Source organism: Eucyclogobius newberryi, unplaced genomic scaffold (assembly GCF_026437365.1).
Source record: "Eucyclogobius newberryi isolate DKJ021-1_F unplaced genomic scaffold, fEucNew1.0.hap1 SCAF_9, whole genome shotgun sequence".
NCBI classification, from domain to species: domain Eukaryota; kingdom Metazoa; phylum Chordata; class Actinopteri; order Gobiiformes; family Gobiidae; genus Eucyclogobius; species Eucyclogobius newberryi.
The window spans coordinates 11,981,222-11,997,764 of record NW_027316532.1 but is presented as its reverse complement, the minus strand read 5'-3'; the positions used below and the strand labels follow the sequence as shown (position 1 = coordinate 11,997,764).

The 16,543-nt window shown below is 42.9% G+C and overlaps 1 protein-coding gene across 1 annotated transcript in view; it reads right to left on the bottom strand.

Moving 5' to 3' along the window:
* dnah10 (dynein axonemal heavy chain 10) overlaps positions 1-16,543 on the bottom strand; it is a 170,517-nt gene that overhangs the window by 89,758 nt on the left and 64,216 nt on the right. The window contains exons 28-29 of the mRNA XM_072439315.1: positions 14,694-14,927; positions 13,992-14,114 (exon numbers count right to left, since the gene is read on the bottom strand). Of these exons, the coding sequence (XP_072295416.1) occupies positions 13,992-14,114; positions 14,694-14,927 (357 nt within the window). The remainder of the gene's footprint in view (positions 1-13,991; positions 14,115-14,693; positions 14,928-16,543) is intronic.

Below are 16,543 nucleotides of genomic sequence, written 5' to 3'. Positions count from 1 at the left end.
ATACACAGCGCTAAAGAAACACAGCGCTAAATGAACACAGAGCTAAAGAAACACAGAGCTAAAGAAACACAGAGCTAAAGAAACACAACGCTAAACACAGTGCTAAAGAAACACAGCGTTAAAGAAACACAATGCTAAAGAAACACAACGCAAAAGAAACACAGCGCTAAAGAAACACAACGCTAAAGACACACAGCGCTAAAGAAACACAGCGCTAAAGAAACACAGAGCTAAAGAAACACAGAGCTAAAGAAACACAACGCTAACGAAACACAGCGCTAAAGAAACACAGAGCTAAAGAAACACAGCGCTAAAGAAACACAACGCTAAAGAAACACAGCGCTAAAGAAACACAGAGCTAAAGAAACACAGCGCTAAAGAAACACAGCGCTAAAGAAACACAACGCTAAACACAGTGCTAAAGAAACACAGCGCTAAAGAAACACAGCGCTAAAGAAACACAACGCTAAAGAAACACAGCGCTAAAGAAACACAACGCTAAAGACACAAAGCGCTAAAGAAACACAGCGCTAAAGAAACACAGAGCTAAAGAAACACAGAGCTAAAGAAACACAGCGCTAAAGAAACACAACGCTAACGAAAGAGCTTAAGAAACACAGCGCTAAAGAAATACAGCGCTAAACACAGCGCTAGAGAAACACAGCGCTAAAGAAACACAGCGCTAAAGAAACACAGAGCTAACGAAACACAGCGCTAAAGAAACACCGAGCTAAAGAAACACAGAGCTAAAGAAACACAGAGCTAAACACAGCGCTAAAGAAACACAGCGCTAAAGAAACACAGAGCTAAAGAAACACAGAGCTAAAGAAACACAGAGCTAAAGAAACACAGCGCTAAAGAAACACAGAGATAAAGAAACACAGCGCTAAAGAAGCACAGCGCTAACAAAACACAGCGCTAACGAAACACAGAGCTAAAGAAACACAGAGCTAAAGAAACACAGCGCTAAAGAAACACAGAGCTAAAGAAACACAGCGCTAAAGAAACACAGCGCTAACGAAACACAGCGCTAACGAAACACAGAACTAAAGAAACACAGAACTAACGAAACACAGAGCTAAAGAAACACAGAGCTAAACACAGCGCTAACGAAACACAGAGCTAACGAAACACAGCGCTAAAGAAATACAGCGCTAAAGAAACACAGCGCTAAAGAAACACAGAGCTAAAGAAACACAGAGCTAAAGAAACACAGAGCTAAACACAGCGCTAAAGAAACACAGAGCTAAAGAAACACAGCGCTAAAGAAGCACAGCGCTAAAGAAACACAGAGCTAACGAAACACAGCGCTAAAGAAACACAACGCTAACGAAACACAGCGCTAAAGAAACACAGAGCTTAAGAAACACAGCGCTAAAGAAACACAGCGCTAAACACAGCGCTAGAGAAACAGAGCTAAAGAAACACAGAGCTAAAGAAACACAGAGCTAAACACAGCGCTAAAGAAACACAGCGCTAAAAAAACACAGCGCTAAAGAAACACAGCGCTAAAGAAACACAGAGCTAACGAAACACAGCGCTAAAGAAACACAGAGCTAAAGAAACACAAAGCTAAAGAAACACAGAGCTAACGAAACACAGCGCTAAAGAAACACAGAGCTAAAGAAACACAGCGCTAAAGAAACACAGAGCTAAAGAAACACAGAGCTAAAGAAACAAAGCTAAACACAGCGCTAAAGAAACACAGCGCTAAAGAAACACAGAGCTAAAGAAACACAGAGCTAAAGAAACACAGAGCTAAAGAAACACAGAGCTAAAGAAACACAGCGCTAAAGAAACACAGAGCTAACGAAACACAGAGCTAAAGAAACACAGAGCTAAAGAAACACAGTGCTAACGAAACACAGCGCTAAAGAAACACAGAGCTAAAGAAACACAGCGCTAAAGAAACACAGCGCTAACGAAACACAGCGCTAACGAAACACAGAACTAAAGAAACACAGAACTAACGAAACACAGAGCTAAAGAAACACAGAGCTAAACACAGCGCTAAAGAAACACAGCGCTAAAGAAACACAGCGCTAAAGAAACACAGAGCTAAAGAAACAAAGAGCAAAGGAAACACAGAGCCAAAGAAACACAGCGCTAAAGAAACACAGAGCTAACGAAACACAGCGCTAAAGAAACACAGAGCTAAAGAAACACAGAGCTAAACACAGCGCTAAAGAAACACAGCGCTAAAGAAACAAAGCGCTAAAGAAACACAGAGCTAAAGAAACACAGAGCTAAAGAAACACAGAGCTAAAGAAACACAGAGCTAAAGACACACAGCGCTAAAGAAACACAGAGCTAACGAAACACAGAGCTAAAGAAACACAGACCTAAAGAAACACAGAGCTAAAGAAACACAGAGCTAAACACAGCTCTAAAGAAACACAGCGCTTAAGAAACACAGAGCTAAAGAAACACAGAGCTAAAGAAACACAGAGCTAAAGAAACACAGCGCTAAAGAAACACAGAGCTAAAGAAACACAGCGCTAAAGAAGCACAGCGCTAACGAAACACAGCGCTAACGAAACACTGAGCTAAAGAAACACAGAGCTAAAGAAACACAGAGCTTAAGAAACACAGAGCTAAAGAAACACAGAGCTAAAAAAACACAGCGCTAAAGAAACACAGAGCTAACGAAACACAGCGCTAAAGAAACACAGAACTAAAGAAACACAGAGCTAAAGAAACACAGAGCTAAACACAGCGCTAAAGAAACACAGAGCTAAAGAAACACAGAGCTAAAGAAACACAGCGCTAAAGAAACACAGAGCTAAAGAAACACAGCGCTAAAGAAGCACAGCGCTAACGAAACACAGCGCTAACGAAACACAGCGCTAACGAAACACAGAGCTAAAGAAACACAGAGCTAAAGAAACACAGAGCTTAAGAAACACAGAGCTAAAGAAACACAGAGCTAAAGAAACACAGAGCTAAAGAAACACAGAGCTAAAGAAACACAGCGCTAAAGAAACACAGAGCTAAAGAAACACAGCGCTAAAGAAGCACAGCGCTAACAAAACACAGCGCTAACGAAACACAGAGCTAAAGAAACACAGAGCTAAAGAAACACAGAGCTAACGAAACACAGCGCTAAAGAAACACAGAACTAAAGAAACACAGCGCTAAAGAAACACAGCGCTAACGAAACACAGCGCTAACGAAACACAGAACTAAAGAAACACAGAACTAACGAAACACAGAGCTAAAGAAACACAGAGCTAAACATAGCGCTAACGAAACACAGCGCTAACGAAACACAGAGCTAAAGAAACACAGAGCTAAAGAAACACAGAGCTAACGAAACACAGCGCTAAAGAAACACAGAACTAAAGAAACACAGCGCTAAAGAAACACAGAGCTAAAGAAACACAGAGCTAAAGAAACACAGAGCTAAAGAAACACAGAGCTAAACACAGCGCTAAAGAAACACAACGCTAAACACAGCGCTAGAGAAACACAGCGCTAAAGAAAACACAGAGCTAAAGAAACACAATGCTAACGAAACACAGCGCTAAAGAAACACAGAGCTTAAGAAACACAGCGCTAAAGAAACACAGCGCTAAACACAGCGCTAGAGAAACACAGCGCTAAAGAAAACACAGAGCTAAAGAAACACAGAGCTAAAGAAACACAGAGCTAAACACAGCGCTAAAGAAACACAGCGCTAAAGAAACACAGCGCTAAAGAAACACAGCGCTAAAGAAACACAGAGCTAAAGAAACACAGAGCTAAAGAAACACAGAGCTAAAGAAACACAGAGCTAAAGAAACACAGCGCTAAAGAAACACAGCGCTAAAGAAACACAGAGCTAAAGAAACACAGAGCTAAAGAAACACAGAGCTAAAGAAACACAGAGCTAAAGAAACACAGCGCTAAAGAAACACAGCGCTAAAGAAACACAGAGCTAACGAAACACAGAACTAAAGAAACACAGAACTAACGAAACACAGAGCTAAAGAAACACAGAGCTAAACACAGCGCTAAAGAAACACAGCGCTAAAGAAACACAGCGCTAAAGAAACACAGAGCTAAAGAAACAAAGAGCAAAGGAAACACAGAGCCAAAGAAACACAGCGCTAAAGAAACACAGAGCTAACGAAACACAGCGCTAAAGAAACACAGAGCTAAAGAAACACAGAGCTAAACACAGCGCTAAAGAAACACAGCGCTAAAGAAACAAAGCGCTAAAGAAACACAGAGCTAAAGAAACACAGAGCTAAAGAAACACAGAGCTAAAGAAACACAGAGCTAAAGACACACAGCGCTAAAGAAACACAGAGCTAACGAAACACAGCGCTAAAGAAACACAGACCTAAAGAAACACAGAGCTAAAGAAACACAGAGCTAAACACAGCTCTAAAGAAACACAGCGCTTAAGAAACACAGAGCTAAAGAAACACAGAGCTAAAGAAACACAGAGCTAAAGAAACACAGCGCTAAAGAAACACAGAGCTAAAGAAACACAGCGCTAAAGAAGCACAGAGCTAACGAAACACAGCGCTAACGAAACACTGAGCTAAAGAAACACAGAGCTAAAGAAACACAGAGCTTAAAAAACACAGAGCTAAAGAAACACAGAGCTAAAAAAACACAGCGCTAAAGAAACACAGAGCTAACGAAACACAGAACTAAAGAAACGCAGAGCTAAAGAAACACAGAGCTAAACACAGCGCTAAAGAAACACAGAGCTAAAGAAACACAGAGCTAAAGAAACACAGCGCTAAAGAAACACAGAGCTAAAGAAACACAGCGCTAAAGAAGCACAGCGCTAACGAAACACAGCGCTAACGAAACACAGCGCTAACGAAACACAGAGCTAAAGAAACACAGAGCTAAAGAAACACAGGGCTTAAGAAACACAGAGCTAAAGAAACACAGAGCTAAAGAAACACAGAGCTAAAGAAACACAGAGCTAAAGAAACACAGAGCTAAAGAAACACAGAGCTAAAGAAACACAGCGCTAAAGAAGCACAGCGCTAACAAAACACAGCGCTAACGAAACACAGAGCTAAAGAAACACAGAGCTAAAGAAACACAGAGCTAACGAAACACAGCGCTAAAGAAACACAGAACTAAAGAAACACAGCGCTAAAGAAACACAGCGCTAACGAAACACAGCGCTAACGAAACACAGAACTAAAGAAACACAGAACTAACGAAACACAGAGCTAAAGAAACACAGAGCTAAACATAGCGCTAACGAAACACAGCGCTAACGAAACACAGCGCTAAAGAAACACAGAGCTAAAGAAACACAGAGCTAAAGAAACACAGAGCTAAAGAAACACAGAGCTAAACACAGCGCTAAAGAAACACAGCGCTAAACACAGCGCTAGAGAAACACAGCGCTAAAGAAAACACAGAGCTAAAGAAACACAATGCTAACGAAACACAGCGCTAAAGAAACACAGAGCTTAAGAAACACAGCGCTAAAGAAATACAGCGCTAAACACAGCGCTAGAGAAACACAGCGCTAAAGAAAACACAGAGCTAAAGAAACACAGAGCTAAAGAAACACAGAGCTAAACACAGCGCTAAAGAAACACAGCGCTAAAGAAACACAGAGCTAAAGAAACACAGAGCTAAAGAAACACAGCGCTAAAGAAATGCAGCGCTAAACACAGCGCTAAAGAAACACAGCGCTAAAGAAACACAGAGCTAAAGAAACACAGAGCTAAAGAAATACAGAGCTAAACACAGCGCTAAAGAAACACAGCGCTAAAGAAACACAGCGCTAAGGAAACACAGAGCTAAAGAAACACAGAGCTAAAGAAACACAGAGCTAAAGAAACACAGCGCTGAAGAAACACAGAGCTAACGAAACACAGCGCTAAAGAAACACAGAGCTAAAGAAACACAGAGCTAAAGAAACACAGAGCTAAACACAGCGCTAAAGAAACACAGCGCTAAAGAAACACAGAGCTAAAGAAACAAAGAGCTAAAGAAACACAGAGCTAAACATAGCGCTAAACACAGCGCTAGAGAAACACAGCGCTAAACACAGCGCTAGAGAAACACAGCGCTAAAGAAAACACAGCGCTAAAGAAACACAGCGCTAACGAAACACAGCGCTAACGAAATACAGAACTAAAGAAACACAGAACTAACGAAACACAGAGCTAAAGAAACACAGAGCTAAACACAGCGCTAACGAAACACAGCGCTAACGAAACACAGCGCTAAAGAAATACAGCGCTAAAGAAACACAGCGCTAAAGAAACACAGAGCTAAAGGAACACAGAGCTAAACACAGCGCTAAAGAAACACAGAGCTAAAGAAACACAGCGCTAAAGAAACACAGAGCTAAAGAAACACAGCGCTAACGAAACACAGAGCTAAAGAAACACAGAGCTAAAGAAACACAGAGCTAACGAAACACAGCGCTAAAGAAACACAGCGCTAAAGAAACACAGCGCTAAAGAAACACAGCGCTAAGGAAACACAGAACTAAAGAAACACAGAGCTAAAGAAACACAGAGCTAAAGAAACACAGCGCTAAACACAGCGCTAACGAAACACAGCGCTAACGAAACACAGCGCTAAAGAAATACAGCGCTAAAGAAACACAGAGCTAAAGAAACACAGAGCTAAACACAGCGCTAAAGAAACACAGAGCTAAAGAAACACAGCGCTAAAGAAACACAGCGCTAAAGAAACACAGAGCTAACGAAACACAGCGCTAAAGAAACACAGAGCTAAAGAAACACAGAGCTAAAGAAACACAGAGCTAACAAAACACAGCGCTAAAGAAACACAGAGCTAAAGAAACACAGCGCTAAAGAAACACAGCGCTAACAAAACACAGCGCTAACGAAACACAGAGCTAAAGAAACACAGCGCTAACGAAACACAGAGCTAAAGATACACAGAGGTAAACACAGCGCTAACGAAACACAGCGCTAACGAAACACAGCGCTAAAGAAATACAGCGCTAAACACAGCGCTAACGAAACACAGCGCTAACGAAACACAGCGCTAAAGAAACACAGAGCTAAAGAAACACAGAGCTAAAGAAACACAGCGCTAAAGAAACACAGAGCTAACGAAACACAGAGCTAAAGAAACACAGAACTAACGAAACACAGAGCTAAAGAAACACAGCGCTAACGAAACACAGAGCTAAAGAAACACAGAGCTAAAGAAACACAGAGCTAACGAAACACAGCGCTAAAGAAACACAGCGCTAACGAAACACAGCGCTAAGGAAACACAGAACTAAAGAAACACAGAGCTAAAGAAACACAGAGCTAAAGAAACACAGCGCTAAACACAGCGCTAACGAAACACAGCGCTAACGAAACACAGCGCTAAAGAAATACAGCGCTAAAGAAACACAGAGCTAAAGAAACACAGAGCTAAACACAGCGCTAAAGAAACACAGAGCTAAAGAAACACAGCGCTAAAGAAACACAGCGCTAAAGAAACACAGAGCTAACGAAACACAGCGCTAAAGAAACACAGAGCTAAAGAAACACAGAGCTAAAGAAACACAGAGCTAACAAAACACAGCGCTAAAGAAACACAGAGCTAAAGAAACACAGCGCTAAAGAAACACAGCGCTAACAAAACACAGCGCTAACGAAACACAGAGCTAAAGAAACACAGCGCTAACGAAACACAGAGCTAAAGATACACAGAGGTAAACACAGCGCTAACGAAACACAGCGCTAACGAAACACAGCGCTAAAGAAATACAGCGCTAAACACAGCGCTAACGAAACACAGCGCTAACGAAACACAGCGCTAAAGAAACACAGAGCTAAAGAAACACAGAGCTAAAGAAACACAGCGCTAAAGAAACACAGAGCTAACGAAACACAGAGCTAAAGAAACACAGAACTAACGAAACACAGAGCTAAAGAAACACAGAGCTAAAGAAACACAGAGCTAAAGAAACACAGAGCTAAACACAGCTCTAAAGAAACACAGCGCTTAAGAAACACAGAGCTAAAGAAACACAGAGCTAAAGAAACACAGAGCTAAAGAAACACAGCGCTAAAGAAACACAGAGCTAAAGAAACACAGCGCTAAAGAAGCACAGCGCTAACGAAACACAGCGCTAACGAAACACTGAGCTAAAGAAACACAGAGCTAAAGAAACACAGAGCTTAAAAAACACAGAGCTAAAGAAACACAGAGCTAAAAAAACACAGAGCTAAAGAAACACAGCGCTGAAGAAACACAGAGCTAACGAAACACAGCGCTAAAGAAACACAGAGCTAAAGAAACACAGAGCTAAAGAAACACAGAGCTAAACACAGCGCTAAAGAAACACAGCGCTAAAGAAACACAGAGCTAAAGAAACAAAGAGCTAAAGAAACACAGAGCTAAAGAAACACAGAGCTAAAGAAACACAGAGCTAAACATAGCGCTAAACACAGCGCTAGAGAAACACAGCGCTAAAGAAAACACAGCGCTAAAGAAACACAGCGCTAACGAAACACAGCGCTAACGAAATACAGAACTAAAGAAACACAGAACTAACGAAACACAGAGCTAAAGAAACACAGAGCTAAACACAGCGCTAACGAAACACAGCGCTAACGAAACACAGCGCTAAAGAAATACAGCGCTAAAGAAACACAGCGCTAAAGAAACACAGAGCTAAAGGAACACAGAGCTAAACACAGCGCTAAAGAAACACAGAGCTAAAGAAACACAGCGCTAAAGAAACACAGAGCTAAAGAAACACAGCGCTAACGAAACACAGAGCTAAAGAAACACAGAGCTAAAGAAACACAGAGCTAACGAAACACAGCGCTAAAGAAACACAGCGCTAAAGAAACACAGCGCTAAAGAAACACAGCGCTAAGGAAACACAGAACTAAAGAAACACAGAGCTAAAGAAACACAGAGCTAAAGAAACACAGCGCTAAACACAGCGCTAACGAAACACAGCGCTAACGAAACACAGCGCTAAAGAAATACAGCGCTAAAGAAACACAGAGCTAAAGAAACACAGAGCTAAACACAGCGCTAAAGAAACACAGAGCTAAAGAAACACAGCGCTAAAGAAACACAGCGCTAAAGAAACACAGAGCTAACGAAACACAGCGCTAAAGAAACACAGAGCTAAAGAAACACAGAGCTAAAGAAACACAGAGCTAACAAAACACAGCGCTAAAGAAACACAGAGCTAAAGAAACACAGCGCTAAAGAAACACAGCGCTAACAAAACACAGCGCTAACGAAACACAGAGCTAAAGAAACACAGCGCTAACGAAACACAGAGCTAAAGATACACAGAGGTAAACACAGCGCTAACGAAACACAGCGCTAACGAAACACAGCGCTAAAGAAATACAGCGCTAAACACAGCGCTAACGAAACACAGCGCTAACGAAACACAGCGCTAAAGAAACACAGAGCTAAAGAAACACAGAGCTAAAGAAACACAGCGCTAAAGAAACACAGAGCTAACGAAACACAGAGCTAAAGAAACACAGAACTAACGAAACACAGAGCTAAAGAAACACAGCGCTAACGAAACACAGAGCTAAAGAAACACAGAGCTAAAGAAACACAGAGCTAACGAAACACAGCGCTAAAGAAACACAGCGCTAACGAAACACAGCGCTAAGGAAACACAGAACTAAAGAAACACAGAGCTAAAGAAACACAGAGCTAAAGAAACACAGCGCTAAACACAGCGCTAACGAAACACAGCGCTAACGAAACACAGCGCTAAAGAAATACAGCGCTAAAGAAACACAGAGCTAAAGAAACACAGAGCTAAACACAGCGCTAAAGAAACACAGAGCTAAAGAAACACAGCGCTAAAGAAACACAGCGCTAAAGAAACACAGAGCTAACGAAACACAGCGCTAAAGAAACACAGAGCTAAAGAAACACAGAGCTAAAGAAACACAGAGCTAACAAAACACAGCGCTAAAGAAACACAGAGCTAAAGAAACACAGCGCTAAAGAAACACAGCGCTAACAAAACACAGCGCTAACGAAACACAGAGCTAAAGAAACACAGCGCTAACGAAACACAGAGCTAAAGATACACAGAGGTAAACACAGCGCTAACGAAACACAGCGCTAACGAAACACAGCGCTAAAGAAATACAGCGCTAAACACAGCGCTAACGAAACACAGCGCTAACGAAACACAGCGCTAAAGAAACACAGAGCTAAAGAAACACAGAGCTAAAGAAACACAGCGCTAAAGAAACACAGAGCTAACGAAACACAGAGCTAAAGAAACACAGAACTAACGAAACACAGAGCTAAAGAAACACAGAGCTAAAGAAACACAGAGCTAAAGAAACACAGAGCTAAACACAGCTCTAAAGAAACACAGCGCTTAAGAAACACAGAGCTAAAGAAACACAGAGCTAAAGAAACACAGAGCTAAAGAAACACAGCGCTAAAGAAACACAGAGCTAAAGAAACACAGCGCTAAAGAAGCACAGCGCTAACGAAACACAGCGCTAACGAAACACTGAGCTAAAGAAACACAGAGCTAAAGAAACACAGAGCTTAAAAAACACAGAGCTAAAGAAACACAGAGCTAAAAAAACACAGCGCTAAAGAAACACAGAGCTAACGAAACACAGAACTAAAGAAACGCAGAGCTAAAGAAACACAGAGCTAAACACAGCGCTAAAGAAACACAGAGCTAAAGAAACACAGAGCTAAAGAAACACAGCGCTAAAGAAACACAGAGCTAAAGAAACACAGCGCTAAAGAAGCACAGCGCTAACGAAACACAGCGCTAACGAAACACAGCGCTAACGAAACACAGAGCTAAAGAAACACAGAGCTAAAGAAACACAGGGCTTAAGAAACACAGAGCTAAAGAAACACAGAGCTAAAGAAACACAGAGCTAAAGAAACACAGAGCTAAAGAAACACAGAGCTAAAGAAACACAGAGCTAAAGAAACACAGCGCTAAAGAAGCACAGCGCTAACAAAACACAGCGCTAACGAAACACAGAGCTAAAGAAACACAGAGCTAAAGAAACACAGAGCTAACGAAACACAGCGCTAAAGAAACACAGAACTAAAGAAACACAGCGCTAAAGAAACACAGCGCTAACGAAACACAGCGCTAACGAAACACAGAACTAAAGAAACACAGAACTAACGAAACACAGAGCTAAAGAAACACAGAGCTAAACATAGCGCTAACGAAACACAGCGCTAACGAAACACAGCGCTAAAGAAACACAGAGCTAAAGAAACACAGAGCTAAAGAAACACAGAGCTAAAGAAACACAGAGCTAAACACAGCGCTAAAGAAACACAGCGCTAAACACAGCGCTAGAGAAACACAGCGCTAAAGAAAACACAGAGCTAAAGAAACACAATGCTAACGAAACACAGCGCTAAAGAAACACAGAGCTTAAGAAACACAGCGCTAAAGAAATACAGCGCTAAACACAGCGCTAGAGAAACACAGCGCTAAAGAAAACACAGAGCTAAAGAAACACAGAGCTAAAGAAACACAGAGCTAAACACAGCGCTAAAGAAACACAGCGCTAAAGAAACACAGAGCTAAAGAAACACAGAGCTAAAGAAACACAGCGCTAAAGAAATGCAGCGCTAAACACAGCGCTAAAGAAACACAGCGCTAAAGAAACACAGAGCTAAAGAAACACAGAGCTAAAGAAATACAGAGCTAAACACAGCGCTAAAGAAACACAGCGCTAAAGAAACACAGCGCTAAAGAAACACAGAGCTAAAGAAACACAGAGCTAAAGAAACACAGAGCTAAAGAAACACAGCGCTAAAGAAACACAGAGCTAACGAAACACAGCGCTAAAGAAACACAGAGCTAAAGAAACACAGAGCTAAAGAAACACAGAGCTAAACACAGCGCTAAAGAAACACAGCGCTAAAGAAACACAGAGCTAAAGAAACAAAGAGCTAAAGAAACACAGAGCTAAAGAAACACAGAGCTAAAGAAACACAGAGCTAAACATAGCGCTAAACACAGCGCTAGAGAAACACAGCGCTAAAGAAAACACAGCGCTAAAGAAACACAGCGCTAACGAAACACAGCGCTAACGAAATACAGAACTAAAGAAACACAGAACTAACGAAACACAGAGCTAAAGAAACACAGAGCTAAACACAGCGCTAACGAAACACAGCGCTAACGAAACACAGCGCTAAAGAAATACAGCGCTAAAGAAACACAGCGCTAAAGAAACACAGAGCTAAAGGAACACAGAGCTAAACACAGCGCTAAAGAAACACAGAGCTAAAGAAACACAGCGCTAAAGAAACACAGAGCTAAAGAAACACAGCGCTAACGAAACACAGAGCTAAAGAAACACAGAGCTAAAGAAACACAGAGCTAACGAAACACAGCGCTAAAGAAACACAGCGCTAACGAAACACAGCGCTAAGGAAACACAGAACTAAAGAAACACAGAGCTAAAGAAACACAGAGCTAAAGAAACACAGCGCTAAACACAGCGCTAACGAAACACAGCGCTAACGAAACACAGCGCTAAAGAAATACAGCGCTAAAGAAACACAGAGCTAAAGAAACACAGAGCTAAACACAGCGCTAAAGAAACACAGAGCTAAAGAAACACAGCGCTAAAGAAACACAGCGCTAAAGAAACACAGAGCTAACGAAACACAGCGCTAAAGAAACACAGAGCTAAAGAAACACAGAGCTAAAGAAACACAGAGCTAACAAAACACAGCGCTAAAGAAACACAGAGCTAAAGAAACACAGCGCTAAAGAAACACAGCGCTAACAAAACACAGCGCTAACGAAACACAGAGCTAAAGAAACACAGCGCTAACGAAACACAGAGCTAAAGATACACAGAGGTAAACACAGCGCTAACGAAACACAGCGCTAACGAAACACAGCGCTAAAGAAATACAGCGCTAAACACAGCGCTAACGAAACACAGCGCTAACGAAACACAGCGCTAAAGAAACACAGAGCTAAAGAAACACAGAGCTAAAGAAACACAGCGCTAAAGAAACACAGAGCTAACGAAACACAGAGCTAAAGAAACACAGAACTAACGAAACACAGAGCTAAAGAAACACAGAGCTAAAGAAACACAGAGCTAACGAAACACAGCGCTAAAGAAACACAGAGCTAAAGAAACACAGAGCTAAAGAAACACAACGTTAACGAAACACAGCGCTAAAGAAACACAGAGCTAAAGAAACACAGCGCTAAAGAAACACAACGCTAAAGAAACACAGCGCTAAAGAAACACAGAGCTAAAGAAACACAGCGCTAAAGAAACACAGAGCTAAAGAAACACAGCGCTAAAGAAACACAGCGCTAAAGAAACACAGCGCTAAAGAAACACAGAGCTAAAGAAACACAGAGCTAAAGAAACACAACGCTAAACACAGTGCTAAAGAAACACAGCGCTAAAGAAACACAGCGCTAAAGAAACACAACGCTAAAGAAACACAGCGCTAAAGAAACACAACGCTAAAGACACACAGCGCTAAAGAAACACAGCGCTAAAGAAACACAGAGCTAAAGAAACACAGAGCTAAAGAAACACGGAGCTAAAGAAACACAGAGCTAAACACAGCGCTAAAGAAACACAGAGCTAAAGAAACACAGCGCTAAAGAAACACAGAGCTAAAGAAACACAGCGCTAAAGAAGCACAGCGCTAACGAAACACAGCTCTAACGAAACACAGAGCTAAAGAAACAAAGAGCTAAAGAAACACAGAGCTAACGAAACACAGCGCTAACGAAACACAGAGCTAAAGAAACACAGAACTAACGAAACCCAGAGCTAAAGAAACACAGAGCTAAAGAAACACAGAGCTAACGAAACACAGCGCTAAAGAAACACAGAGCTAAAGAAACAGAGCTAAAGAAACACAGCGCTAACGAAACACAGCGCTAACGAAACACAGCGCTAAAGAAACACAGCGCTAAAGAAACACAGCGCTAAAGAAACACAGAGATAAAGAAACACAGCGCTAAAGAAACACATATTGCACAGGACCGAGTCAGATGATAAAAAACCCACTGCTTTGAATTTCTTGTCGATGTTGTCGAACTTCTTGGCCTCTTCTGGGAGCTGAGAGCGAATGTCTCCCCCAATGAAGATGCTCTCCAGGTACATCCACTTCCTCTGCACCAGTAACCACAACTACACACACACACACACACACACACACACATGCACACACACACACACACACACGCACACACACACAACGCAAACACACACACACGCACACACACACAACGCAAACACACACGCACACACACACGCACACACACACGCGCGCGCGCACACACGCACATACACACACACACAACGCAAACACACACACACAACGCAAACACACACACACACGCAAACACACACAACGCAAACACACACAACGCAAACACACACGCACGCACAGACACACAACGCAAACACACACACACAACGCAAACACACACACACACTCACACACACACACACATACACACACATACACACACACACACACACACACACACACGCACAGACACACGCACAAAAAAAGGATTTCATTCCATTAATATCTGGTTGACATGGGCCCCACAGCATGGGCTCCACAGCATGGGCCCCACAGCATGGGCCCCACAGCAGCAGGAGTCATTGCAGGAGCAGTTTTAGATTGAATGAAATGCAGTGCTGCTGTTGTTGCTTTCATCTGAGCAGGCGGAGCCCTGAGAGCAGGAGAGTCATTCTCACCTCGATGGTCTCGCTGATGAGAGACAGGTTCTTCTCCCACTGCTGGATGGTTGTGAGGAAGGGCCCCACAAAGCGGCTGGCCCCCATGCTCTGGAGGTTCATGGTGTCGTTGTCCACGCTAAGTAGCACCTCCTCCACGGAGCAGATGATGGTGCCGCGCTCCTTGGTGCCTTTGAAATAGGGCTGCACCATGAAAGACATGGTCTCCCAGGTCTCCACCACCTCCTTTACGCCCTGCAAACACCACCCACCGAGGGTCAAACACCACACTCTGAGGGTCACTCAAACAAAACCACTGAACGATGATAAAACAAACTATATAAGTCAAAAATATATATTTTTTAAATCTGCTATAGAATAAAAATAGGCTTATTATGTACACACAATTTAAAGTTGAGTATGAGAACATATGAAGTGCAGAAAGTGAAAAGTGTTTAAAGGTCCCATAACATGCAAAATCGACTTTTCAGAGCTTTTACCCTTCTTACATTGCTATTTGTGCTTCATATATGTACCCAGTGTTTTTTGATTGATTCCCACAGTTTTTAGCTATATTACAGACTATATCCTTTCCTCGAATCGCCGAACTGACGGGGGGTGGGGCAAGACCGCGTCACCCCAGGCACGTGTCCCCATCCCCCCTCCCCCTCTCCACCCCCCGCCCCCTTCCCCCCGGCTCCGCGCTGAGGGGGGAAGGGGGGCTATTTAAGTTAAACACGGCTCATAGAGGCCCAAAACTTCATTCATGATATCGCACTCTTTACTATTATCACAATGGTGAAGGTTTATGTGGCAGTTGATGCAGCAACCGGGAAAATAAACGGAGAGAAGTTCTATCCGATTTCGAGATATAAGAGCTTATATATATCTGTTCTGCGCCCGCTGTAGAATTAACATCAGCTTTATTTGGGCTCAAAGTAGACTCTTCTAGTCTAGATCTGAAGTTCTATCGTTTGTCACTCACTCGCGCGCGGACCTGAACGGCTCGCGGCGGAGCTGACAGCTGTTCAGCCCGGTGTAGGTGACCCGGGCATGCAGACTCACGCACCGCCTGCCTGCTCTGGAGCTCCGGAGAATAAACGCTGTAGAATAACATGTTTTATTCAGGCGTAGAGCCTTTGATCAAAATTGGGACTTGTGAACCATGGGACTAGTGGGCTTGGAGATATCTGGAAGAGTCGTGATTTAACGACTACGTCACGGGTGGGCGGGGGACACACGCTCTCGCTGAGACTACGTCACGGGTTGGGCGGGGGAGCCAGATCGCTCTTCGCAAGGGTGGGGGCAAATATCAAACCAAGCCGTTTGTATTTCCGGGTTGGTGTGTGGGGTCCAAGGTCTGGGTGATATTTCTTAACTATTATGTTAAGGGTGTTGCACAACTCTTATTATTATCAATTATACACTTAGGATAGACTACGAAACGTGAAAAAAATCATGATATGGCACCTTTAAGAAGTGTTCATGAGTCCAACAGCAGAGGGAGAGAAACTGTTCTAGTGGAGGAGGTTCTGGTCCGGATGGAGCCTCCTGCCTGAGGGGAGTGGCCTCCTGCCTGAGGGGAGTGGCCTCCTGCCTGAGGGAGTGGCTCAAATAGTCCGTGTCCAGGGTGTCAAATCTACAGTAGAAGGAGTTGGGTTGCTAAGCCAGTTTCCGGTCATCTGCAGCGTGGGGGGCTCTGGGCTTGTAAGATACTGAGATCTAGCTTTCGCTAAATCCGTACTATGCATCTTTGTAGCGCCCTCTAGCTCCGCCCCTGTGCTCCGCCTCCTTCTGCCTCAGCCTCAGTTTAAGTGTGAACCAGAGTTTGTCATTGTTGAAAGTGACTTTGGTGTGAGATGGTCTAATGC